General features: G+C 43.4%; 1 protein-coding gene across 2 annotated transcripts in view; it reads left to right on the forward strand.

The window, feature by feature from the left end:
• csmd3b (CUB and Sushi multiple domains 3b) overlaps positions 1-27,913 on the forward strand; it is a 1,253,873-nt gene that overhangs the window by 1,007,855 nt on the left and 218,105 nt on the right. For both annotated transcript variants that reach the window (XM_051936007.1, XM_051936008.1), the window contains exons 22-23: positions 25,168-25,337; positions 25,687-25,843. In XM_051936007.1, the coding sequence (XP_051791967.1) occupies positions 25,168-25,337; positions 25,687-25,843 (327 nt within the window). The remainder of the gene's footprint in view (positions 1-25,167; positions 25,338-25,686; positions 25,844-27,913) is intronic.

The raw sequence follows: 27,913 nt of genomic DNA on the forward strand, positions 1-27,913 counted from the left end.
TGTTGATGAGGACAGCAGGGGGCGCTTACCCTGTGGTCTGAATGGGGATTTCAATGCAACCAATGCAGCTATGGCAACGCTGTGCTGTAAAAGTGATGCCATCCTTCAAATGAGATAAAAAACCGAGGTCCTGACTCTTTGTGGCCATAAAAAATCCCTGGGTGTCCTTTGTAAAGAATAGGGTGTATCCCAATGGCCTGGCTAAATTACCCTCCATGCCCTAGTCATTCCAGCACCCTAATCATCCCCATCTCTAATTATCTATCTCTCTCACCCCTTCACCACCTAACGGCTCACGTGGAGAGTGTACTGGTGCAAAAATGGCAGCCATTGCATCATCCAGGTGGGTGCAAGACATTAGTGGTGGTTGAAATGGCTCCCCACTTACTATGTAAAGCACTTTGAGTAATGAAAAAGTGTTATATAAATGGAAAGAATCATCCATCCATCCATCCATTTTCCAACCTGCTGAGTCCGAACACAGGGTCACGGGGGTCTGCTGGAGCCAATCCCAGCCAACACAGGGCAATCACCATTATGATTAGTCTGTTTGAGTTCAGGCAATACTACAACCCTATAACTGGGTCCATTCCTTGGGTCTAGGGTTAGAATGAGGTAGAAGTCAATTTAATGGACAGTGCATTTCTTAGGATATGACCGGTCCCAAGTAGTGTGACTTTCTGTAATTTCTCGTATTTTGATGTTACTTGGCATCTGTTGGGTATATTTCTGCATTCCTTTCTTTATAAGTCCATAGGCTTCTATCACTATTGGTATTGTTGTGGCTTTCATCCCTGCATTCATTCAATTTTGATTTCAACGTCTTTACATTTCAACAGTTTTTTGGTTACTTTTACAGAGGTGTTTCTTTCAGTTGGGATGGACACATCAATGAGCTATATTACCGTATTTACGCGTGTACTCTTGCACATATTAAAAATTAGCATTAGAAAATCAGGTACGCATCATACACGAGGAAATGTTTACCTGTAATGTTTACTAGTTCTGCTTGGGCTCGCTCGCTCATGCTCTCTCTCTCTCTCTCTCTCTCACTTGCTCGCGCTCTCTCTCTCGCGCTCTCTCTCGCGCTCTCTCTTTCGCTCTCTCGCTCGCTTGCTCTCTCTCTCTCTCTTGCTCACACTCTCTCTCGGGTAAAACAGTTTTCGTGATTTGTAAAAATTACGGTGCGAGTCTTACACAATGGCGCGTGGTACACGAGTAAAAATGGTAGTTTTTGTCATTATTATTATTATTATTATTATTACGAGGGATGTTCAAAACGTTTCCACACTGATTTTTAACTGTACTTATTAAGACTTTCAAAAACAAATATATAGTCACCTTCCTTTGTGATGCAATTTTCCCAGTCACATGACACCCTCAGACACGGCCACCTTCTCCTCCTCCTCCCTCCCACCTTTACCGATTCCACACATGGAAATATAAAAGTGCAGAAACTTTTTGAGCGCCCCTCTTATTATTAATAGCACAGAAGTAGGGTGTAGTTTTTGAATATGCTGTCAGCTATCATACACCTACAGTCTGGTTAAAAAGCCGCCGAGTAGCATTATGCCGAGTTGACCGAGTGTGCCTTTCTGCTGCTCATTCTACTGTCGTGCGAATGTCGTGCACCAGGCAGGCCAGCAATTGGGCGATGATTCAGGGAACCTGAAGTAAGACTGGGGAGGTCTTGACGTTATCCATTATTTGCTTTAAAATCATTTGGTACGAGTACTGAGATCCAAAAGCTGGTATGGATACCAAAGTCAACATTTTATTCCAGTTTTCTATTAAATATGACAAATTTGGAAGCAATCACATGTCTGCCTGGTCATAAAATGAGTGGCTATCGTAAAGGAAGAGTCTCAATCGGTCTCTCGTTTCAAACAGACATCTGGTTCAGGACAGCCATCTGCCTTCTATGTGTAGCAATAAGAATTCTGACAAAAAAACAGCAAATGGTCTCAAGGTGACGTGTGGCGCTTTTATGAAATTAACGATGTTTTGTAGTCGTCTGCAGTCCAGTATTCAAGTCTTCATTCAGAAACGTACAGGTCAGGACCACCCTGTGTTGTCACGCGATTTCTATAACTGATGTGCGGCGATGCTTTTTCAGTTCAATGACCCTACTGCCCCGTTTCTTTATATTCTGTGGACTATTTTTTTTTTTTTACAGTTGCACCATCGTTCACTGTGCACACAAATTTAAGAGCAGCAAAAACAACAAAAAACCAACAGGTGATATTATTTAATATTTAAAAGTATTGTATGAAACCTATAAAAACAGCTGACGTTTGTTTAAATTCACTCCCTGCATCAGTGGTTTGTATGGGAGAAGGGGTGGTGGGGGGGGGGGGTATATGAAGAAAAATGTTAATTGCCATGAAACTAATTAAAAGATCTTCAAGAAGAACTCCTTGTAAAATGGAAATTTACGCTCGATTCAGAAGGTCTTCAGATCCCCTCACACATTTTATAAGGCCTTGTGCTAAAACCATTTTGTTTCATTCTTTCCCACATCAAGCAACACTCAACACCCCAGGACGACAAATCAAAAAGAGGAGTTTTAGTCCTGTTTTCTGTTAAATATGACAAATTTACAAGCAATTGTATGTCTGCCCAGGCATAAAATGTGTGGCTATCGAAAAGGAAGAGTCACAATCCATCTCTCATTTCAAACAGACGTCTCCGGACTTTGGTTCAGGACAGCCATCTGCCTTCTACGTGTAGCAATAAGAACTCCGACAAACAGACGGCCAACAGTCTCAAGGTGATGTGTGTCACTTTTATGAATTTAACGATGTTGGTAGTCGTCTGCAGTCCAGTACTCAAGTCTTCATTCAGAAACGTACAGGTCAGGTGTTGTCTATAACCGATGTGCGGCGATGCTTTTTCCATTCAACGACCCCACTGCCCACTTTCTGTATTTCCTGTGTGTTATTTATTTATTTTTCTCAATTTAAAAATGCACAACACAGCAAAACATCAATGAAAAGGCAAAGAAGTATGCGCTAGTAGTGAAGGAAGCAATATGAATCAGCCTGTCTTAATTATACCTTTTATGGAAAGTGTCAATTTATAATAAATGAAGAGACAGAATGGTTAATTCAAGAAATCGTATGAGAGAACCAATTGGCTAATTAATTTCTTATCAGAAAATGTGAACAAAGAAGTTATTATCACTCAAGGGAAGCTGGTTTAATTAGTAAACAGTGAAGCGAAATGGACGTACAAGAGCAATAAATACACAACCCCTAAGTGCTCTCAGCTTTATTCCTTTTGTAAGGGAAATAAGCTGCTGTCAGATTCTGCTCCTGTACTTCTGGCACTTTTTTGAACGTGATAATAACATTTTTATTATGGCGTAAATCTTATTCTTATGTGGATCTTGTAATATATTCTATGTGGGTCTAAAATTAAACCTTCATTTTTGTCGGCAATAGCGTTACAAGATAAATGAATTTAAGACGATAAAAAATGTTAGGAATAAAAGGAGGCCATTCAGTCCAGTAAGTCCACTTGGTCGGCTGACGATGTCTAAATCATCCCAATGCCTTTCTAAAGGTTGTCGTGGTCTTTGATTCAAATACGCAGCGCTGTACTTTGGTCCACTTGAATTTCCACTGGGAGTCCAGGTGGACAATTTTTTACTCTTGGAGTGAATGAATTGTGCAGGTTCAGACTTGATATTATTAAAGGTTAATAGGGTTATAGGATCTCCATTGTCACGGGTGCAGAGTAGAATGAGACACTCATGATGGCCTGAACTTCATGTCTCTGAACAACAGAGGGAGAGGAAGAAAGGACAAAAAATCCCCCAACAAGGAGATGCGGGATAGATAGATAGATAGATAGATAGATAGATAGATAGATAGATAGATAGATACTTTATTAATCCCAAGGGGAAATTCACATACTCCAGGAGCACCTTACTGATACAAAAAACAATATTAAATTAAAGATTGATAACAATGCAGGTATACAGACAATATCTTTGTATAATGTTAATGTTTACCCCCCCGGGTGGAATTGAAGAGTCCCATAGTGTGGTGGAGGAACAATCTCCTCAGTCTGTCAGTGGAGCAGGATGGTGACAGCAGTCTGTCGCTGAAGCTGCTCCTCTGTCTAGAGATGATCCTGTTCAGTGGATGCAGTGGATTCTCCATGATTGACAGGAGCCTGCTCAACGCCCGTCGCTCTGCCACAGATGTCAAACTGTCCAGCTCCATGCCTACAATAGAGCCTGCCTTCCTCACCAGTTTGTCCAGACGTGAGGCGTCCCTCTTCTTTATGCTGCCTCCCCAGCACACCACTGCGTAGAAGAGGGCGCTCGCCACAACCGTCTGATAGAACATCTGCAGCATCTTATTGCAGATGTTGAAAGACGCCAGCCTTCTAAGGAAGTATAACCGGCTCTGTTCTTTCTTACACAGAACATCAGTATTGGCAGTCCAGTCTAATTTATCATCCAGCTGCACTCCCAGGAATTTATAGGTCTGCACCATCTGCACACAGTCACCTCTGATGATCACAAGGTCCATGAGGGGTCTGGGCCTCCTAAAATCCACCACCAGCTCCTTGGTTTTGCTGGTATTCAGGTGTAGGTGGTTTGAGAATGAAAATGCCAGCCACCTCAGGAGAATTCTAATCAGGTGTGAGGATTTCATCGTGTTTTCCACACATTTAATTTTGTTAGAGTTTACACTGAGATGTTAAGTAAATTTGAGGTTTGTATTCAGGAAGTGGTAAGTAAAGAAGGTGGTGAAGAAACACAACGACAGATGGAAAACTCGAGATCACTCAGCAGTCCCAAAGCCACTCCCTGAATTTTTTGTTCCTCTTATCCTTCTTCACGTTCAACACCAGTGCTATTACCTCGCCAAACTGAGGGATACAATGAGAAGGGTCTTGGGAAGAGAGGTGACCGAAAATCCCATGGTCATTTTGTCTGAGCACCAGAGAACACGTGTGGAGAGATTGGAGGAACTTCTGGATGGACAACCATCACTGAGATATTCCACTGCTCTGGGCTTTATGACAGAGTGGCCAGGCAGACACCTCTCTTTAGGTTCCTTTTTGGAAACCCTAAGCGGCCTTCCATGCCTCTTTTACTAAAGGACGCTGAAACTGTAAAAAATAAAAACAAGATTCTTTAGTCTGATGAATCCAAGAATAGCTTCATGAGTGGCAGAAACGAGATGCCACTTATCACCTGTGCACTACCATCCCAACAGTGAAGCATGCTGGTGCTCTCATATCATGGAGTTGTTATTCAGCAGCAGGGACTGGGGAAAAAAAATAAAAATAAAAATGCGAAATCACTCGGCGATCCCAAAGTCGATCCGTGAAGTTCCTGACTTTATTACAGCTCATGCGGCGCTTACCCTTCTTCACGTTCAACACTTGCTGTCACCACTAAGCTGAAAAATTGTGCATTGCCTTAGACTTTCTGGAATCCTTTATTTGTTTCAGCATTTTACAGCTGCAAATTCTGAGATAACAGAAAAAAAAGAATGTCAGTCGGGGAAAAAAATATGCAATAAATTCCCTGTGTGGCCGAGGCGAGACAGCTCCGCAAAGTACGGCATTCATTTTCCTCAACAGACCCTTTCAGACTCGGGGGAGTGTAATATCTTCAGTAACCATTAATGAGAATTGAATTGATGTGGTAAAGGCACACATGATCTTCTGAAGGATCTTATAAAATGCCCCGAGTATGTGAATAAACTTACAGGCCTTACAAAATGTTAATGGATCTGTCTTCTTTTGAACCGTCTGTCACTGTGCACACAAATTCAAGAACAGTGAAAACAATCAAAAAACCAACCAGCGGTATTAAATATTTAAAAGAATTGTAGGAAACCTATAAAAACAGCTGACGTTTGTTTAAATTCACTCCCTACAAGTCCTCCTAGAACTGTTCCTTCATTGCTATAGAAAATCATCATTAATGGTTTGTATAGGAGGGGGGGGGGGGGGGGGGGGGGTATATGAAGAAAAAAGTTAATCGCCATTAATTTTAACATCTTAATTTTATTTATATAGCGCCCTTCCCACCTTCAAGGAGAACTCCTCCCAAAATGGAAATTTTCGCTCGATTCAGAAAGTCTTCAGATCCCCTCACACATTTTATAAGGCCTTGTGCTAAAACCATTTTGTTTCATTCTTTCCCACATCAAACAACACTCAACACCCCAGAACGACAAATCTAAAAGAGGAGTTTCAGTCCTATGTTCTATTCAATATGACAAATTTACAAACAATCACATGTCAGCCCGGTCATAAAATGAGTGGCCATCGTAAAGGAAGAGTCGCAATCTGTCTCTCGTTTCAAACAGACGTCTGTGGATTTTGGTTCAGGACAGCCATCTGCCTTCTATGCGTAGCAATAAGAACTCTGACAAACAGACGGCCAACAGTCTCAAGGTGATGTGTGGTGCTTTTATGAAATGAACGATGTTGGTAGTCGTCTGCAGTCCAGTTCTCAAGTCTTCATTCAGAAACATACAGGTCAGGGCCACCCTGTGTTGTCACGCGATGTGGCGAACTGATGTGTGGTGCCACCCTGATGCCCCCTTTCTGTATTTTCTGTGGATGTTTTCTTTTTTTCAATTGAACTGTCTGTTACTGTGCGCACACCCCCACAGCTACACAAATTCAAGAACAATAAAAACAATGAAAAGCCAACCAGTCATATTATTTAATATTTAATGGAATTGTAGAAAACCTATAAAAACATCTGACATTTGTTTAAATTCACTCCTTGCAAGTCCTCCTAGAATTTTTCCTTCATTGCTGTAGAAAATCATCATCAGTGGTTTGTACGAGGGGGGGGGGGGGGCGGGGTGTATATGAACAAAAACGTTAATCGCCATTACACTGATTTAAAGAACTTCAAGAAGAACTCCCCCCAAAATGGAAATTTGCGCTCGATTCAGAAAGACTTCAGATCTCCTCACTTTCTACACATTTTATAAGGCCTTGTTATTGAAAATCATTTTGTTTCATTCTTTCCCACATCAAGTAACACTCAACACCCCAGAACGACAAATCAAAAGGAGGAGTTTTGCAAATTTATTAAACATAAGCTGTGTAAGCCTGTGCTGTAAAAAGCTCGGCTCCTAGAAACCATGGATTCTGGTACTTCAGTCAATCAATCGCATTGATTGTGTATCAGCAGTTAAGTGAGTTTCTCTCCCCTCGCTGGTTTCATTTTGCCGATGTGCTCGTCTCGCTTGTGTATTAGCGGCTAAGCGAGTTCCTCTTCTCTCAGTGGTTTCACTTTGGTGACGGAGTCACTTTCTTTGTGCTTTATGCTGTAGCCTCGCACTTCCGGGCCGGACACAGACAGACACACACGCTCCCACACGTAAAAGTTTATATATAAGATAAATTCTGATATATGCCATTGACAGCAGCATTCAGACCCTTTGCTTTGGCTTGGGGATGCAGCCCATTCTTTTGATCACCGTTGAGATGTTTCTGCACCTTGTTTGGTGCCCACCTGTGCTCATCTCAATCCACTAGACATGGAGAGAAAGGCACATAGATGTCTATAGTAGGCCCACCAGCTGCCATGGGTTCGAAGGAATTGCCCGTGAGGCTAACAAACAGGGTTGTGTTAAGGCACAGATCTGGAGAAGGCTACAAAGCAATTTCTGCCACATTGGAGATTCCCAAGAGCACAGTGGCTTCCATAATTCTACAAAGGAAGACTTCTGGAACAACAAGAGCTTTTCCTAGAGCTGTCCACCTCACTGAACTGAGAGATTGTGGGAGAATGGCCTTGGTAAGATAGGGGACCAAGAACCCCATGGTCACCCTGGCTGATCTCCAGAAAACCTGTGTGGAGATGGGAGAAACATCCAGAAGGACAGCCATCCCTGCAGTTCTCTACTGATCTGGATTTAATGATAGAGTGGTCAGACAGAAGACTTTCCTTTGTAAAAGACACATGGACATCCTATTTGGGTTTGCAAAAAGGACTCCCAGACTGGGAGAAACAAAAATTTCTGGTCTGATGAAACCAAGTGTGGAGGGAACTAGACACCCACTCAACCCCTGTGCAACACAGTGAAGCAGGCTGAGGTCAACCTCGTACTGGGCGGTTGTTATTCAGCAGCTGGGACAGGGAGACAAATCAGGGTTTTAGGGAAAGCTGAATGGAGACAAGCTCAGAGATATCCTTAAAGAAAACCTGCTTCAAAAAAGTGTTCTGGAGGTCATACTGGGCTAAAGGGTCACCTTCCAACAGGGCAAAGCTGAAATCACACACTTCCTAAGACAACACAGGAGTTGCTTAAGGTTAACTTTGAGCCCAGACTAGAATCTATTGGAACATCTCTGGAGAGACCTGAAAATTGTTCTCCTCCGTCCCACTTAGAAGAGCTTGAGAGGATCTGCAGAGAAGAATGGGAGGAAATCCCTAAATCCGAGTGTGTCAGGCCCAAGAAGACTCGAGGCTGTAGTCGCTTCCAAAGGGGCTTCAACAACTTGCTGATCATCAAGCCGTTGAATTCACTGTGGAGTAACCGCAGTGGCATCCTTGGTAAAGACGATGATTTAAATAAGAGACGTCAGTGATGATTACGTTCAGGTGAATTCTGATGGTAACCAAGCGATTCTTCAAAGAGGATCCAGGGAATCCAGCCTGTAGGAATGTCTCCTTATTATTACAACTGTCACTTTCTCATTAATACACTTCCATATAATCACATGTAAATAGATTCAATTCTTTTCATTATGTTAGGCAGGCTCATGGCAGAAGGGCAATGTTTCTTTGAAATAGATGAATGTATAAGTGAAGCAAAATACAAAAATATTTAATATGCAAAACGCCGGTCTTTTTTTTTAATCAAAAACTCTCCATTTCTTTATAAGATTTGCTAATAAAACTAAAGCATTTTGAAAAATTTGTCTTTAAGTATGGCTCGAGTACATAATAAATTAATGTAATTAACTTGAGACAATTAGCGTAATTTATATTCATTTTATGGTTACCCTTTTCCATAGTAGGTGCTCATTTTCTTCACCCAAATGGTGTAAATGGGTACATTTTGTCCCAGTGGCTCTGTTTGTGAAGCAGAATTACGGACAACGGGGGGATAAGCTGACTGATTCAGTTATATGTAACACGTTTTAGCTTTGTCATATTTGTGAGATGGAGTCCTGGACATTTGAACATTACAACAGTCTATAGGAGAGCAGGCCATTCAGCCCACCAAAGCTTGCCAGTCGTGTCCACTTAATTCTTCTAAAATAACATCAAGTCGAGTTTTGAAGGCCCCTAAAGTCCCACTGTTCACCACACCACTTGGTCACTTACTCCAAGTGTCTGTGGTTCTCTGTGTGAAGAAAAACTTGTAACGTTTGTGTGAAATTAACCCTTAAGAAGTTTCCAGCTGTGTCCCCGTCTTGTTGATGAACTCATTCCAACTCTCTGAGGGCTGAATATTTTTTCCAAAAAAAAAGCAGTGTTCTGAAAAGCACACCAAGCAATGGTTTCCACACGTAAATCGACATAAAATATCAGTTGCTGCACGCTGTGGCCATCAGTTCGGTGGGAATGAATGGCAGGCCAGCATCCAGGCTGTCTTTGCGTGGCATTGGCAGTCACAGTGTTTTGTGAGGTTTGTGCCTCTTGTCACTGTAAGTGGCAGTCCTCCCAGGCGAACGTCACCGTAGGCACATCAGGTACATGAACCTGTTGTTCACCACGATCAGTTGGGGATCAATCACTGGTACCTCACAATAGTTTTCAATCACAATTTAGTGATAATATGCAAAATGGCATCCACAGAGTGTTTTGATCCACGCATTCGCTTTGATCTCTTGCCAGATGTTGATGCCGCTTTTGCCGTTTCCTCCTTGCTAGTCATGGGAGCGACAGGATATCTCGGTCAGACTAATGAAGATAACTTTCTTGTTAGCAAAGAGAGTCCAACTAAAACAAAAATGGCAGGTTTTGCCACCATCTACAGTTGATTACCAGCATCAACCCGTCCCTTTTCACTAAAGTCAACATCCACCCTGAAAGAGTTAAAGTCACCATCTCAATCCACTGGACTGATTCCCATCATAATTTTAAACTGTCCAATCAGGTCACCTCTTAATCTTCTTTTGCTTAAACTGTAAAGGTGCCTCTCTTTTAATCTTTTTCCTTTAAATTCATCCCCTGTAGCCTTGGAATCAGCCTGGTCGCTCTTCTCTGAACTTCTCTCTAGTGCTGCTATGTCCTTTTTGTAGACCCAAACTGCACACAGGACTCCAGATGAAGCCTCACCGGTGCATTACAAAGCTTGAGCAGAACCTCCTTGGACTTATAACTTTGCTAACCTCCTTGAACATGGCGAAAACGGGTGTGTGGACAATCAAGGGGTCCTGCAAAACAAGCTGGGACTTTCACTGACCTGCCCAGATAACACCATGCCCCGCATAGTCGGCTCAAATTGCAACCACAGATGCCCAAAACAGGACACTGGTGGTGAAGGTTCATAAAAAGAAATCTCCATGTGTCCATTCCAGTTTTTAACTCACCCCCATTATACTGACTCAAGGAGAGACCAAAAAAATGGGATTGGGAAGAAAAGAGGTGCTCAGCAAAAATGCAAAATGTCAGTACCACAGGGACTACCGAGCAGAGTGTCAGAGAATGAGAACGCTAACCCAAACATCAAAGTCTGGAGGCAGAAAAAATGATTTAGCTCGACAAAACCAGTAAGTCCCTCAGAGAAGCCACCTTCATGACATCAACAGAGAATCCCAATATCAGATGATCAGGAAACCTTTGAGTCGATGCTCCGAATGACATCACAGAGTCTCAGGGGCTTTTGGGGTGAAGCACTGTGGCAATGACACAAAGAAAATGGCCTTCAACAAACAAGCAAAATGGTATCTTGATAAGACATCCTAAAACTTAGTAATCCGTGTGGATTTTACAAAATCAGTATGAAATTCACGCCCCTCAGACTCCATGTAGAATATTCAGCCAATAACCACAGGGGTGCAAGCGAGAGTCAAAGAAAATAACTCATTAAAGTAGATTGTGTGTCCTGTTTAGGGCAGTAGGAGGCGTTATTGTAAGCACCAGTGGAGATGGGGATGTCTTCATGGGCCTCTAGTTAACCTTCATCTGTTTTAAATTCTGGAGATCGTTCTGTGACTTTAAAAATAGACAAACAAGCGGCAAAAAAATATACCAACCGACCATCGTGGGTCCGTGCCCTGCCATGGCTTTAGTGAATCTGGCTCATAGTGTCACCATTACTTTGAGTCTCTCAAATTTGGTGCACCAGCTCCCTACTGTTTCTCCTCCTGTTTCGGTAGACTCCACTACCTTGTGGATTAGGATTAGGATTAGGGTTGGATTAGGATTAGGTTGGATTAGGATTAAGATTAGGATTAGGTTGGATTAGGATTAAGATTAAGATTAGGATTAGGTTGGATTAAGATTAGGATTAGGGTTGGATTAGGATTAAGATTAGGATTTGGTTGGATTAGGATTAAGATTAGGATTAGGGTTGGATTAGGATTAAGATTAGGATTAGGATTAGGTTGGATTAGGATTAAGATTAGGATTAGGGTTGGATTAGGATTAAGATTTGGATTAGGTTGGCTCCACAACGAATGAATTGATGGATGGACTGAAGTTTAATATGAAGCAGTAAGCCATCGCTATGAATGGGATTTACTGAATATTCAAAAATTGTAGACAAACAGAACCTTCTGCTTCCATGCCATTGTCTCCAAGCAGGGAGTTACAATTTCTTGAGCTTCTTTTCAGACCAGTTCCAGAGTGCCGCATTCTGATGTGTATAATACTTTATATTAAATAACTCAAGCAATTAGCTCTAATGAGTAATTGCTTGCATAAGGCACTTTTCCACTTCACCGCGCTCTTAATCACCCACATGCCGTTTTAAATGAACTGGCATGAGCAGTGATTTGCAAGTGTAAAGAAGCAATAAATCAATGGATGTATGTATATGTGTGTGTGTGTGTACGTGTTTGTACATATTTGTTGGAGCTGAGAGTCGGTCTACATTCGTGTGGAAAAAAAAGAGTGATGAAAGAAAGAAAGTTAGAAATGTGTTTTGGGTGCTCACTTCACAGCAGTTGTAAAAGGACGATGGGAACATTGAGAAGATACAGAGGCGAGTGAGGATTGGGGTAAGCAGAGTCAGATTGGACAGAGAGTGGCTGGGGAGTCCACCTTCACCTCGAGAAGCTTTATAAATTTAGTAGCTTTAACAGGAAGAAGGAGAAACGGGAAGAGGGAAGAATGAGGACCAGAAGATCCACGTCATGAGGCATTTGAGCTGCGGCAAAGAGACTGAATGGCAACGCGCATTGGGGGTGTCGGGCAGCATCATTCACAACACCTCCTGAAACCTCCAGGTTGTATGCTGATTTGTCACATTCATTTGCTTTTTGCTTCTGCTTTTGGCCCATTAAACATATTAAGAACGTTAAAAAGGATAAAGATGGAGTAAAGTATCTCAATCGGTCCCCTGCTTGCATTGTAGTTCTGTCTTGCCATTTAGGAGGAAGGAGATGTCCTCCATTAGGCAAAGTGTTAGCTAAACAGACAAGCTCGACGGACTCAATGGTCTCCTCTCATTTGTTTTATTAAGAAAGTTAAAGACTATAACGTTATAAAGATTCTAAACCTGCCCCCTGCACATCTTGTTGCTCTGTCTTTCCACGTGAGGTACAGAGAAGAGGAGGAGACATCCTGTAGTAGAGAAAGTGAGGCACAGAAGCAGACAGCAGTGGATGAAGAACAAGCCAAAGTCCCAGGCACAAGAGCTCTACGTGTCTGTGAGGCTGTGTCTCCTTTCTGAGAGGACGACGGGAGTCGGGGTGGAGGACATGCACTATGTGTGGGTCTACGTAGCAAAGAACTCTGGGTGTGGGAACAAAAGATATCCTTCTTTATGGATAGGGTCTCCCAAAGCCCTCTGCACGGTAAAAAAAAATGGTGGAATAGCTTGCCTGGTGAAGATTTCAGGCACCCAGGATGCTTTGGGGCAGATGGTCCTAGTTGATTTCATATGGGACCGTGATGTCCTTCCGATACACCTTAGTTAACAGAGCTGCCACGGAGTCGTGGCCTTTTAAGGTCAATAGTGGGTTTGCTGAAGCTTCTGCACAAGGTAATCCTGTTCCAGCCATTTTTAGGGTGAATTTGGTTCAGGATTCAGGCTCTTGCTTTTGTGTACTTCCAAGGATTCCCTTTATACACCCAGCTGTTACCCTAACATCTTCCTCACCACACTTATTGTACCTGAAGCAGGGAAAACACGCATCTCCATGAAACACTGTCCCAGAATCCCAGTCACCAGATTCCAGGACAGCTCTCTCGTCAGGTGATGCGATGGGCTTCACACAGCAAATGAAACACCTCCACCCAAGGCAGTGCCCACTTTAATAGTGCCCATCTGAAAATCATCAGCCGAAACGCCAATGCATCGTGTCCCAGTACAGAGAGTAGTGATCACATCTTGGTTAGGCAGACTTCTTTTCTTCATCTTCCTCATCCTCAACTCAGACTGTCACCTTGTGTGCACCAGCAGAGGCGTCTTCTCCAGCCAAATGTGTTGTACTGCGTCAAATAGAATGGAGTTGTGTATTTGAATACATCCTTGTTTATTGAATTTCCTAATACGATTCTGTCCACCCCTCTTTCTCCTCGGATATTCCAACTTTTGGACCTTTCCTCGCTACCTCTTAATCTATCCCAAAGGAGGTTGATTCCACTTGGTGCAAATGCTGTAAAACTGGCACCAACCTCCCATTGGAAAGTCTCTGGCACCTTATCTGTTTGTCTCGTGTAATAAGAAGAGCATCATCATCACCTGATAACCCTCCCGGGGTGTAGACCGCCGACAAAGTTCCTCCAGTCCTCTCTGTCTTCTGCCTTCCTCTCCAGTTGGCTCCAGTTGCAACCTGTTCTCTTCACATCCACATCCACCACCCTACTCCATGTGTCCCTTGGCCACCACCACTTTTTCGCTTGCCCCGACTGTTCCACTGTAATGCCTGCCGAGACACGTTGGTCGCCGGTTTGTGGAGTGTATGGCCTACCCATCCCCAGCGCCTCTTTCGTATTTCGTCTTCTGCAGGTAGCTGGTTAGTCCTCTGCCAGAGGTCGCTGTTACTGATTGTGTTGGGCCAATAACTCCGTAGCATCTTCCTCAGGCAGCTGTTTGTGAAGGTTTACACTGTCTTGACTCTAGCTGCTGCAATTCTCCAAGTCTCTGCACCGCACAACAGCGGCGCCTTAACATCTGAGTGAAACCGTCGAACGTTAGATTGGACAAGGAGTACCTGTGGTTTCTATATGTTCTCAAATTGCACAAATGCTGTTCTTGCTGTGCCAGTTCTTGCTCTTACGTCTGCATCTGTCCCACCTTCTTTGTTGGAAACATTCACCTACCTGGGAAGTGTCACTACTTCTTCCAAAGCTTCCCCTTCCAGCATCACCTAGTTCACGTTGCTTGTATTGATCTTCAGTATCTTGGTCTTCCTTTGGTGTACGTATATGGAGCCCTACTTGTGCTGAGGTAGCTGCTACCTGGCTCGTTTTCTCCTGCTTCTGTTGCTGTGTGTGCGATTGTGCTGCCAGATCATCCAAGAAGAGCAGGAGATGCAAAATGGGTAGGGGATAACCACCCCCGTATGCTGAAAACAGCATAAAATAAACGTTATTATGAAGTGGAACTGAGAACTGGGGGTGATACAAATGCATTTATATGGCTGAAACAGGAAGGGAAGAGGAAGTGATGTCTTCGGTAGGAAGTTGTCATCAGGGATGGGTCGAAGTGACGTCATCAGAAGGAGGGTTGGTGGTGACGCAATTGTTTGGGCGGAGCTTCGGCTGGTCTGCAGAGGGGCAAATAGGAGAAAGGATCAGATGACTGTACCAGCCCCTGGTCCAGGTGAGAAATAAGATCATCTCAGCCCATCGACCTTCTCCCACATGCACGTGTGTGACACTCTACTTGAGTCCAGGTGACATGAGTTTTCACAGATGCCTTATGGGATGTTGCACTGTCCCACTTCGTTCTCTTCATGCACATTAACCGAGGTTAGAGGGACACATGAAATGGAGCAAAGCAACCATGTTTCTTAGTTGGTTGTCTAGTCAATATATTCAAAACACAAAGAGCTGCGTATCCCGACGACTCAAACGGAACACATCCATGAAATGCCATTTCAAGCTGAGCTGGATAAACTTCGGTTTTAAGTGTTCCCTCATGAAAGTGCTGAGCAACAAACAGATTTATAAAACACGCTTCTGTGTGCATTCTGCTCTGCTGTTAGCATCACACTTGTGGAAGGCGAAAAAGAGTTGAGATAACTGAGTAATGTCTCTGGTGAAATCTTGCAACAAAATCTTGGAATTCTCCCTTTGGCAGCTTGTTTCTCCAAGAATCGGCATATACAGTGTGGCCGGACACAGGAATGACAGCTCAGGATTGCAGCAAAGAAATTTTGGGGCACCAAATGGGTTGTCCCTTTAATTATCCGGAGACAGAAAACAAACAAAAATGAACCAAAGTAACGCTCATTTCCCTTCAACGGGGAATTCATAGTAATCTGAGGATGTAGTCGCTCCATCTGGCGGGTCACGCTGGCCAGTAATGATGCTTCCTTCCAGTTTTATGGCGGCTGGACCGGAAGAGGTGAAGTTCAAACGCCTTCACCAGGTGGTTTCTTGGCACTGTGGGGAAAGAAGGAGATGACATGTCTCGATGCATGCTCAATAATCCAGGTAAGGAAATCCTAGAAATTTGATTCTGTTCATCTGGACAAAGTTTTTAAGTGGGAGAAATATTTCGAGACTTATCCAAGTCTCTTCCTCAGTCTCAATTGACTGCCGGTTTCCCCAACCTTATAAACAGTACCTTTGCTTAATCACAGAGACTAGCACCATTGACAAAGGGCCAGTTGATCAGTGATATGCAAATTGTCCACTGATTAGTAGACGTGTGAACCATTCATAGAAGGTTGAGGAATGGCTGCAATCACAGCATTGTACGATGGCGACAGATGTACCCTTAAGCCCCCTCCTCTGTTCAGAGATGGTCGTTCCTTTTTTCACGTAAATGGCCTCCTTGATTCCTCTCTCAAACCAGCGCTTCTCCCTGTCCAGGATGTGCACCTCTTCATCTTTAAAGGAGTGACCACTATCCTGTAGATGTAAATAGACTGCGGAGTCCTGGCCTGACGAGGAAGCTCTTCTGTGTTGTGACATGCGCTTAGCCAGTGGCTGCTTGGTTTCCCCGATGTACAATTCACGGCACTCCTCCTGGCACTTAACTGCGTAAACTATGTTACTCTATTTGTGCCGTGAGACCCGATCCTTGGGATGGACGATCTTTGGCGTAGCGTGTTTTGGGGTTTGAAAGACACTGAGACCTGGTGTTTCGAGAAAATGTGCCTCAGCTGTTCCGATACTCCTGACACATACGGGATCACTAAGGGTTTTCGCTTAGGCAGTGGGTGTCCTTCCTCTCTCATGAATCGCTTGGAGCGTTCTTTAGGTGTCCTCCCTGCTTTGACAAAGGACCAGCTGGGATATCCACATTTACTCAGGGCCTTTTTGACGTGGTGTTCTTCTGCTTCCCTGGCCTCTGAGTCTTTGGGAATGGTGTTAGCTCTGTGTTGTAGAGTCCTAATGACACCTAGTTTGTGCTCTAGTGGATGGTGAGAGTCAAACCTTAGATACTGGTCCGTATGTGTGGGTTTACGGTACACATCCACTTTCAAATGTCCCCCGTTGACGATGGAAATTTTACAGTCTAAGAAGGCTAGCTTGTTATTTTTCATATCCTCTCTGGTGAACTTGATGTGTTTGTCCACCCCGTTGATGTGGTCTGTGAACTGTGGTACCTCCTGAGATCTGATTTTCACCCAGGTGTCATCCACATATCTGAACCAATGGCTCGGTGGTGTTCCAGGATAGGATGATAGAGCCCTCTTTTCCACTTCTTCCATATATAGATTGGCTACTATAGGTGAAACAGGGGAACCCATGGCACACCCGTGCTTCTGCCTGTAGTACTGGCTTTTGTATATGAAATATGTTGATTGAAGACACAGTTCCAAAAGCAGGCACACTTGGTCTGCATTGAGAGAGGTTCTTTTACTGAGCGTGGGGTCATTCTGTAATCTCTTACGTATTACCTCCACTGCTTCAGTCACTGGGACACAAGTGAATAGAGATGTAACATCAAATGAGACCAAGGTTTCTTCTGCCTCCATAATGACCTCTCTCACTTTCTCCATGAAATCCAATGTGTTCTGAATGTGGTGTTTTGAGCTGCCTACCACCGGGTTAAGAACAGCGGCCAGGAACTTGGAGATGTTATACGTGACTGAATTGATCATGCAGACAATGGGTCTTAAAGGAGCACCCTGTTTGTGTATTTTTGGTAGAACACATCTCTGAACAGAGGAGGGGGCCTAAGGGTACATCTGTCGCCATCTTACAATGCTGTGATTGCAGCCATTCCTCAACCCTCTATGAATGGTTCACACGTCTACTAATCAGTGGACAATCTGCATATCACTGATCAACTGGCCCTTTGTCAATGGTGCTAGTCTCTGTGATTAAGCAAAGGTACTGTTTATAAGGTTGGGGAAACCGGCAGTCAATTGAGACTGAGGAAGAGACTTGGATAAGTCTCGAAATATTTCTCCCACTTAAAAACTTTGTCCAGATGAACAGAATCAAATTTCTAGGAAGGAGATGACAGTTCGTGACAGCGCCCCCTCTCATCTCGGTGGGTTATTACACTCCTTGACTGAGCCTGCGAGGAAGTCCCCTGACGTGACAACAGCTCCTAAAGAGGGTCACGCAGTGCTCCAGTTAGCCAACTGTGTTGTGGTGTATATGAAATAACACTCAAAACCAGCAATAACATGCAACAGGCGTAGATGTGTCAATATATTTTTTTATGGTCCTCCAAATGATCGTGTGTATTTGCCTTATTACGATTAGTTTTCTTGATTGATTTAATAATGCGATATTTGCTTCACTGGGCATTTGCTAAAAGCAATTCTATAGTGCATTGAAAATTCAGAGCAGCAAGCTCTTTTGCTCGTGCATGAAAGCGTCCTTTGTGCTGATTGCATTTTACATTTATTAGAAACTTAGCTTTTCAGAGACCCCTTAAGAAAGTGGAGGTCCTCTGCCAGCTCACTTGATCTGCTCTCTTTTTGGCTTTGTGCTGGTGTTATGCTCTGCTCCTCTGCCATTGTGCCGTCCTTTGAGAAAGGAAAGAGGCTTGCATCCTTGTCGGCCTAATCTCACAAGCATGTGAGGCATGAGCTGGAGCGTTAATTAGGCGGCCCACCCTGTCGCTCAGTCTCAATCGACTGATAGAAATGGAGGAAGAGAAGGAATCGGCCTCTGTGGTCGTAAAAGCTTTGGGAGCAGAGGGCAGACCCGGCAGCCGCATGGTTAAAGTATACAGCGGCTAATGGCCCGCAGGCCGGTGTACCGGGTAGTTGAGCGTATTCTTAATCATAGGACAGTCAATGCAGGGTAGAAAAAGCCCACCCCTCTAATTTTAATTAAAACTCAGCTACTTAATTCTAGAAAACCGAGTCTAGGTCTGAAATAATAAGGCTGCTGCTGTTTATGATGGATGGCAGGCTGGCATAAAGCTGTGTGGCTCAAATGCTAGATTTTGCACATTCTCCATTTTGGTATTGCGGTCTTCCTCCTACGTTTCAAAGACAAATGTCTTCAAGGGTTATAATAATTATTATTAATAATAATGCATTCTATTTCTATAGCACCTTTCCCATGCTCAAAGCACTTGGGTTCTCTCCTCTTCACGGCTCTGTCTTCAACTGTCTGCCAGCATCTCCTTCCTTGCCAATGTCGTCGAGCATCCGTCATGCTTTGTCTTTCCCTTGATTGTCGGTAATTTCAATTTGGAACTGTTATGAGACGCGAAGGTGTCAAAGGATTATTGTGAGAGGAGAACAAAATAAGCAGGGAGCCGAAAAGTCTTAGTCAGGGAAAGCAGATTCAGAGGAGAGATATCTGAGAGGCCAGCGTAGAAGAGAACAGACAAATTGCAACGTCCACAACGGCTGGGGGTCTTTTCACTGCACCCGGTTTGAATTGTACTGATGCTAATACATGATGAAAAATAGAAAACTAAACTAAACGTAAATAGCGTAAAACTCCAAAGCAAAAATAAATGGCTTGTGTGGACTGGCTGCTGGTTCAAAATAATTGCCGATGTCTGGTTGGGTCTGTTCCTTTATTTGACGATGGCCAGATAAGACGTCTCTGATGGCTCTTCCTATGAAGTCAGTAGACGGATTGGGACAGCATGGGGGCGTCATGAGGTCCCTGGAAAAGGGTGAGTGGCGCTCCCGATATCTGCTAAAGGATGAAGGTCCAAGTCTTTAGGGTCCTGGTGCTCCCTGTTTGTGAGACATGGACGCTATCCAGTGACCTGAGACCACAACTGGACTCCTTCATGTGTGTCTCTTCAGAAGGTCCTTGGGGGCCTCTGGTCTAACTTTGTGTTGCTCATGGAGTCCCAAATGAGGCACATGACCTGCATTGTGAGGGATCGTCAGTTATGGTACTACAGATTACCCGAGGGTGATCCGGCTCGCATTGATCGCATGATCCTGATTGCTGAGGACCGGAGTGGCTGGACCAGGTCAAGGGGATGCCCACATAACATCTGGCTGTGGTAGATAGAGGGTTGGTCTGGACCCTCGTGTCTGCCCTGGTGGGGGTTGCTAACTGGGATCCTGAGGTATTTCATCGTGTGGTGGGTGCGGAAACGCGGTGTACCAATCCATGCTCCCTAACCTGACCTGACCTGACCTGCCATACAAGCAAATAGAATGTGGATTTGCAAACCACAACCATATAACCTGACAATGGTAGATGTATAATTTCAGGTGGCACAGTAACCTCTAGTTATATTTGATTCTTCCTGGTCTGCTCATCATCTGCACAGTTCCTGGGCGGCTTGCTTTCTTCAGGTTATCATCTGGAAACCCGAAGCAGGCCGTTAAGTGAGGCCATTCATCTGGAGTTGGGATCGTCCTGCTGTTTGATGTGGAAGATGAACGAGAGGTGAATCCACACCATTGGCAGAGCCTCCAGCACACTCCTGTCACGTGTATGTGTGACACCAGGCAAACACAAATTCAAAATTAGAATGAAAAGTCGAGGACAAAATGGAGTTTCAAAAAAAACAGAAACAAATCCTTGCACTAGGCCCTACTCGGAATAGACGTGATCTTTCACTAATAAGAGTTGTAGTTTCCAAGACGTGAATCCACTGATGTATGAAACATAAAGGGACCCCCGCCATATTCAAAACGTTGTAGCGGCTGTCAGATGTGCTCTTGTCCCGTTGGCAATTTGCAGCTCCTTAGGGTGAAAAAGGGGTTACTGAAAATGCACTTATAAGGGGGAGGTCACAACACGGACAGGACGATTGATGCTGAAGACTTTTAACTGGAAAAGAAGGGGAGAGAGAGAGAGAGAGAGAGAAAGACATTGTGTGTTGGAGCGAGGAGAAGCAATGAGTTAGCGCCAAGAACACACCTGCTGGAAGAAGTGATACAAGGGAGACGCGTCTCTGAAGATCGACTATTTTTTGGTTTCGCCGGGGCAATCAACTCTTTGGACCGGTAGGACAGAACTCTTTTGTTATCGGCTCGCCGGCCGGTGTATTCCATGAGGCTTCCACTTTACATCTTGCTCTCGAACTGTAAGAATAGTAAACCAATTTGGGAAAACGGTTTCTCTTAGGCGAGAGCATCTCGCTCCCTAATCTGTGAAAGGTTGTTTTGTTTCAATGTTAGGTACTTGTTTGATTTTTTTTCTGTCTATATTCTATATATTTTTTTCCTCATCTTCGTTGTGCTAATGCTCATCGTCTGATGCTGAGCTGGGGTATGTGGTGAGGGGTCAAATATAAGGACGAGCGTTGGTCACGCTACCCCAAAAGATGTTCAAGAGCAAACTGCTTTTCCCTAACGCAGCGTTTCTCAACCTTTAAGTATTTGCGACCCGAGTTTTCATAACAGTTTTAATCGCCCACCTCAGGTTTTTTTGAAAGGAGCCCACTAATACCAATTTGTTTTTTAATTAATGATACATCATAGATGCATATTTTATTATACCTACTTAACTTTTATCGTCATTTTTCTAACTCTAGATTTATTTTTCTAGTATCAGAATGTAGTAGTTTAAGTTAATTTGTTTTGGTTTCAATGGATGTATTTTTCATATTTTTGATTCTTGTTTTCTTTTTTTCACATTTTCGCGCCCCCCCGGGGGCCCACCCCACAGTTTGAGAACCACTGTCCTAGCGGTTTTCTGATTGTGCAGCAACCCGGAGTTTAGATGTTCTCCCGGGGCGGTGGTACAACATCACACCCTGTGGAGTCATCGATGCAACAATCGCAGACACGTCGCGCATCTTCATGGTGTAAACAAAGAAAAAAATGGGATGGGAACAAAAGGAAACTTTGTTAAAATAATTCAAAATTATTAATAAAACCCCAAAAATAGAATCTACAAAATTAAAAAAAAAAAAACATAAAATACGCCAAAATCCACACATAATAAATATGGTCATTTATTATTTTTAACACATTGCTGGTGAAATGTTTTGATTTGCAGTTCTTTTTTTTTTTAAATCTTGATAATTTACTCCATTTTCAAACTCTATTCGGGTTTTTCAGGGTTACAGAATCTCCATCCATCCATTATCCAACCCGCTATATCCTAACTACAGGGTCACGAGGGTCTGCTGGAGCCAATCCCAGCCAACACAGGGCAGGAAGGCAGGAAACAAACCCCGGGCAGGGTGCCAGCCCACCGCAGGGCACACCCACACACACCAAGCACACACTAGGGACAATTTAGGATCGCCAATACACCTAACCTGCATGTCTTTGGACTGTGGGAGGAAACCCACTCAGACACGGGGAGAACATGCAAGCTCCACGCAGGGAGGACCCGGGAAGCGAACCCAGGTCTCCTAACTGCGAGACAGCAGCCTACCACTGCGCCACCGTGCTGCCCATTGTTATAATCTCTCTTACATTTTTTTCATCTGGAGGGGGTTAAAATATTTTGGGGTCTTCCCGCCATACCACCTTGAAATTCCATACACGTCGCGATTTGGGTTAAGCATTTCTAAGGAGCTGCCGTGGAAGGACATTCAGGATCTCCCCACACGTGATGTCCCAGGTCAGAGGGTATAAAGTTCAGTCCCTTACTCTTCTCCGAGATTCAGGATGAAAACTCCGCCTGTGGGTGTTCACTGTTTTGCATTTTGACTACAAGTCAGGATTCTGATGCCTGCTTCTCGTTCACCTCTCTGACTACGATCTCATTCTTGGTTTTCTAACACTGGATGCATGGGTGCCACCATATGGTTTGTTAAAATGGCCACCGCTGTTGCTAGTCACATGACCCGTGATGTCATAGTAAGGTGCCTATAAAAGACGATGACGTGCCTAACCTGGGGGCATGGCTCTGAAATTCAAGCTTAGCGGTTTGGTTTTGCTTGTGAACTTCTGGCTTTGTTTTCCAAGTTTGGTTTCCATTAGTGACTTTTGAGCTTTGACCATCAGTATTTATGACTCGCTTCTGGCATCCCTCACCCCGTCTTTGCTTCAGTTTACTCCTGTCAAGTAGTCCATCCCCTGGTCTTCTTTATTTCACATCTCGGCGTTCTACTTACACCGTGGGGAAGGGGACTGGAGCAAAATTAGAGATGATACAAAATGTGTAAATGGAGAACTGCCAGTCCGGCCAAACTGAGTAACTGGGAGAGATGGGCTTTGGGTGGGGAGGTGACCAACAACCTAATGGTCACTCAAGCAGAGCTTCGCAGGTCCTTTGCTGAGACGGGAGAACCTGTTGGATGGACAAGCATCGCAGCAGCACTCTGCCGATCAGTCGATCAAACCAAAGGCATGGTCGTGTCAGTGCTGTTGTATTCAGTAACCATTGTCAGACCCTCACTGCCATGGAGTGGCACTTCCTCCTTGCGGGGTCTAATACCATTCATCTCTGGGTAAAGTCATTTTACTCGCCTGTAAACCTTCCTAAAGTTTTCCTCCTTTTCCGCTTAAGTTGATTTTACAAAATGAAAGAAGCTGCACCTGTACAGGAGGGCAAACTACCATGAAAAGAGAAAATGGTGCGGTAGATTTTGAGAGGGTACAGGCCCGGGGTCAAAATAACTGTCGGCATGGAAGGGAGTCCGTAATTCGGGGGCACCGGTGAGCAGACTTGTCTTTTATCATCCTTTGCAAATGTGAATTCAGTTCTCAGGGAAAACACAGGCAAGTCGTGTGAAAAAGCAAGTACACCCTCTGAGGTGTTTGGTCATTTCTGACATGGGTGGGCATTTCACGATTTGATCTTCATTTCAACAGTATCTTTAAGATGATTTAAAATAACAAACATCGTACCGCACTTACATTTTGTTGTCTGTTGTATAATTTAGATAAACAGAAATGCAAACTTTGCACGGGGAAACGGTATGTACTCCCCTATATTTATCACCACCTCACGAAAACACTAAATTAGAATGAGGTACTTATGATTAGGACATTGCTAGAGATGATTTTGTCCAAGCCCGTCTCACTTATAAACCTCAGACATTCAACTTGGCACGGCCATTGCTGTTGAAGTGTGTGTTATCACCATGCCGAGATCCAAAGAGCTCTCTGGGGCCTTCACAAAGAAGGTTATAAATGTCTGGGAGGGGATTTAAGACGATTTAAAATGAAGCATTCTACTGTCTGGTAGATCATCTACAAGTGGAGAAGATTTCAAACAACTGTCACTTGGCCAGGATGTGCCACCTCCTGTAAGTTCAGCCTGAGAGCAGAATTTAAGAATTGGGGTTAAGGTTAGGGTTAGGCTTAAAAGACTCTAAGAACCCCAGAATTGCATCATGGGACCTCCAGGTAGTCATTTTTGTTGTCAAAGTGCAAGAAAGAAATGTCAGAAATAAAAAAAGAACTAGAAAGAGCATCAGGGCAAGAATAACGTCTGTCCATGAACATCTGTAATCACAGACCAGGACTTGTGGAGCCATGTGCTCTGGACAGATGATGGTAGAGGTACTTGGCCACCAGAAGACATGTGAAGGGGAATTCAAAGACAGTATTTGACCATAAAAACCTGATTACAACTGTGAAGCGAGGAAGTGGAAATGTTCTGGACTGGCTTCAGGGCACGGGCAGCTCACCATCATAGTGTCCAGTAGGCGTTCTTCATTGTACCAAAGCTTGCTTGAGGATAACGTGATAGCGTCTTTCAGAAGAGGGAAGCTCCACTGAAACTGGACCTAGGAAACATGACAGGGACCCAGTAAATCCAATAAGGAATCCCCCTGAAATGGGGGTGGAATGGCCGAGTCAATGCCAAGGTCTGAATCCCCTCTAGATGCACACAGGAGATGCTCTCAGAAATCACACAGCTCAAGTCAAAGTCAGAGACTTGTAGGCAGTTCAAGGAAAGTTCTGGAATGGTCAAGTCAGAGGCCAGAAACTAAAATCAACAAAGATGATATGGGGTGGGGGGTGGGGTGGGAGGGGGAGTTTGAAATGGGCTGTGCACTCCAGGAAACCCCCCAAACATCTCACGGCTGAAAGAGGTCAGTATGGAGGAATCGGACAATTTCACAGACTGCCAGAGAGTCTTACAAAACGCCAATTTGAGGCAACAAACCCAGCTATTGGAGCCAAGGGGGGTCTTACTTTTTCCATAGTGGCATATCTGTTCATCTTTGTTAGATAAATTATCACACAGTCATTTTTTGGTTTAGGGACATCACCTTCATCTACAGGTACCATATAAGTGAAGACCAAATCTCGATATGTCCACATTTCTTGGGGTGTTCTTCATTTTTCTCGTGACAACCGTGACCGCAACTCTCTGCTTGATTAAGCGTGGCCAAGTTGGATCAAAGTAGTCCCCCATTGTTAGAGTGTCCCTTTTAATTAGCTGTAATTACAGCCAAGGTTTTGAATTACTGTAAACTGTTAATGGCTACTCATGCATCTTTATTTTGGAGTCATTTTCTAAATATGCCACCTTACTTCTTCTTCTCCTTCGTCTTTTTATCTTTCCTTTTTGACATGCAGCTGAGTGTGGAGCTTCCGTGATCAACAATGAAGGCATTCTGCTGTCGCCCAACTACCCTCTGAACTACGAAAACAATCATGAATGCATTTACAGCATCCAAGTGCAAGCAGGGAAAGGAATCAACATTTCTGCCAGGACGTTTCATTTAGCTCAGGGGGACATTTTGAAGGTACGCTTTTCACTGTGGCAGGGGAAAGAATGAGCAGGGGCTGAATGGACATCAGTAATTGGCTTCGGTGCAGCTAAATTTCTTTATGAGTTGCTTATCCTATTGATATTGTGCGGTCGCAGCTAAACTGCTCCCATACAATAAAGACAATTACGCAGAAGGTAATCAGTTGTCATGAATATGCTGCACCGTGAAAAATTACGTTTAATTGCAGAATGGAAGATAAATGTGGGGCCGGCCAATAGTTTCACTATTCAATACAAAAACATTTTGCTTTCTCTTTAAAATGCATTTTCATTTTTAGTATAATGCAAAAATCATATCTCAAATTATCATTTTTTTTTTATAGATTTTTGATGGGAAAGATAATTCCGCACATTTACTGGGTGCCTTTACTGGCTCAGCAATGACGGGATTGACGTTAATCAGTACATCGAATCACTTGTGGTTGGAGTTCTACACCGACGCTGAGTCCACCAGTGAAGGCTTTCAGCTCGTCTACTCCAGTAAGTCTAACGTCAAGCTTTTCAACTTTTTGCAATGGTGAATAAAAATGCATTATTACGAACTGTGATACTCATCTAAAAAATCAACGTAGACCTCAGCGTTAACGTTTGCAGGACATCCTGCAATGCTGAGGTCTCTGTTATATGCCTTTTGGTAATGGGATTTGATAAAGCAGTGTTAACGTTTAAGATGCGCCATCTGTTGGAATCACACATGCAATGCATCTGTCTGTCTCTGTTATATGCCATTTGGTAACGGAATTTGCAAAAGCAGTGTTAATACTTGCAATGCACCATCTGTAGAAATGGCAAAGGCAATGCATAAGTCTCTGTTATATGCCATTTGGTAATGGAATTTGCAAAAGCAGTGTTAATACTTGTAATGCTCCATCTTTACAAATGGCAAATGCAATGCATATGTCTCTGTTATATGCCGTTTGGCATAAGATTTGATAAAGCAGTGATAATGTTTGTGATGCACCATCTGTTGGAATCGAACATGCAATACATATGTCTCTGTTATGCCGTTTGGCGTAAGATTTGGTAAAGCAGTGATAATGTTTGTGATGCACCATCTGTTGGATTCACACATGCAAAGCATCTGTCTCTGTTATATGCCATTTGGTAACGGGATTTGCAAAAGCAGTGTTAATACTTGTAATGCACCATCTGTAGAAATGGCAAATGCAATTCATATGTTTCTGTTAAATGCCATTTGGCGTAAGATTTGATAAAGCAGCGTTAATGTTTGTGATGTGACATCTGTGGGAATGACACATGCAATGCATATGTCTCTGTTATATGCCATTTGGTAACGGAATTTGCAAAAGCAGTGTTAATACTTGTAATGCATCATCTGTACAAATGGCAAATGCAGTGCATATGTCTCTGTTATATGCTGTTTGGCGTAAGATTTGATAAAGCAGTGATAATGTTTGTGATGCACCATCTGTTGGAATCGCACATGCAATGCATCTGTCTCTGTTATATGCCATTTGGTAACGGGATTTGCAAAAGCAGTGTTAATACTTGTAATGCACCATGTGTAGAAATGACACATGCAATTCATATGTCTCTGTTATATGCCATTTGGCGTAAAATTTTATAAAGCAGTGTTAACGTTTGTAATGCACCATCTGTTGGAATCACACACGCAATACGTATGTCTCTGTTATATGCCATTTGGCATAGGATTTGTAAAAGTATTGTTAATGTTTTTGATGCACCATCTGTTGGAGTGACAAATGTAATGCATTTTGTTACTACAAACGTTTGCAATGCACCATCTTTTGGAGTGACAGAGACATAGCAACTGGACAGACATGTAGACACCTGTTTCTTAATGTGGATTATTACAACAAATAGAAGAAGACAGTACTGGGATGTGGATGTGTAACCAAAACTTGGTCAAAATGGAATGGCACACAAAGTAAAGAGCAGATTTTTTTTCTATTGTATGTACAGCTTTAATGGGGTCTTTTTGGATTCTGGCTATTCCTCTAAGGACGGTCAAATTAAATCTCAAGCCAACACCAGGATTCAAATGTTGCAAACATTAGAGACCTTGATTGAAGGCACTCGACCGAGGAGGCACAGAGACAGGAGACCATTGCCCTCTGAGATACAGCGCCAGCCATTGCTTGGCATTGAGCTGATTATACGCAGGCAGGGTCATTAACAGCCATCATGACCTTCACACGGGAGGCTGGTGGGCAATGGCTTGCTTAGGTTACACTTTTAGCCGTGACTTTTAACACCGTCATTCTGCAGTATTTAATAAAAGGCACCAAGCAAGTTCTAAACAAAGAACAGGGAACTTTGATTAATGGCATCATGTCTGAATTTTCTTTTTTTGGCAGCATACATAGCTTGAACTTCTTGCATTAACTGAGTTGAAAATAAATCATAAATGACTTTGGCTTTTTAAAGTCAAAGGTTAATGTGCTTTACTGAAAGGCACTTTATAAGTGCAAAATAATGAGACAAAATCCACAGGACACTTACAGTCAGTCAGTCAGTCAGAAAGTCTTCACTATTTGTTAAGGTGCAGCCTTTTGCTAAAATCATTTC

This window comes from Erpetoichthys calabaricus, chromosome 13, assembly GCF_900747795.2.
Source record: "Erpetoichthys calabaricus chromosome 13, fErpCal1.3, whole genome shotgun sequence".
Lineage (NCBI taxonomy): Eukaryota > Metazoa > Chordata > Cladistia > Polypteriformes > Polypteridae > Erpetoichthys > Erpetoichthys calabaricus.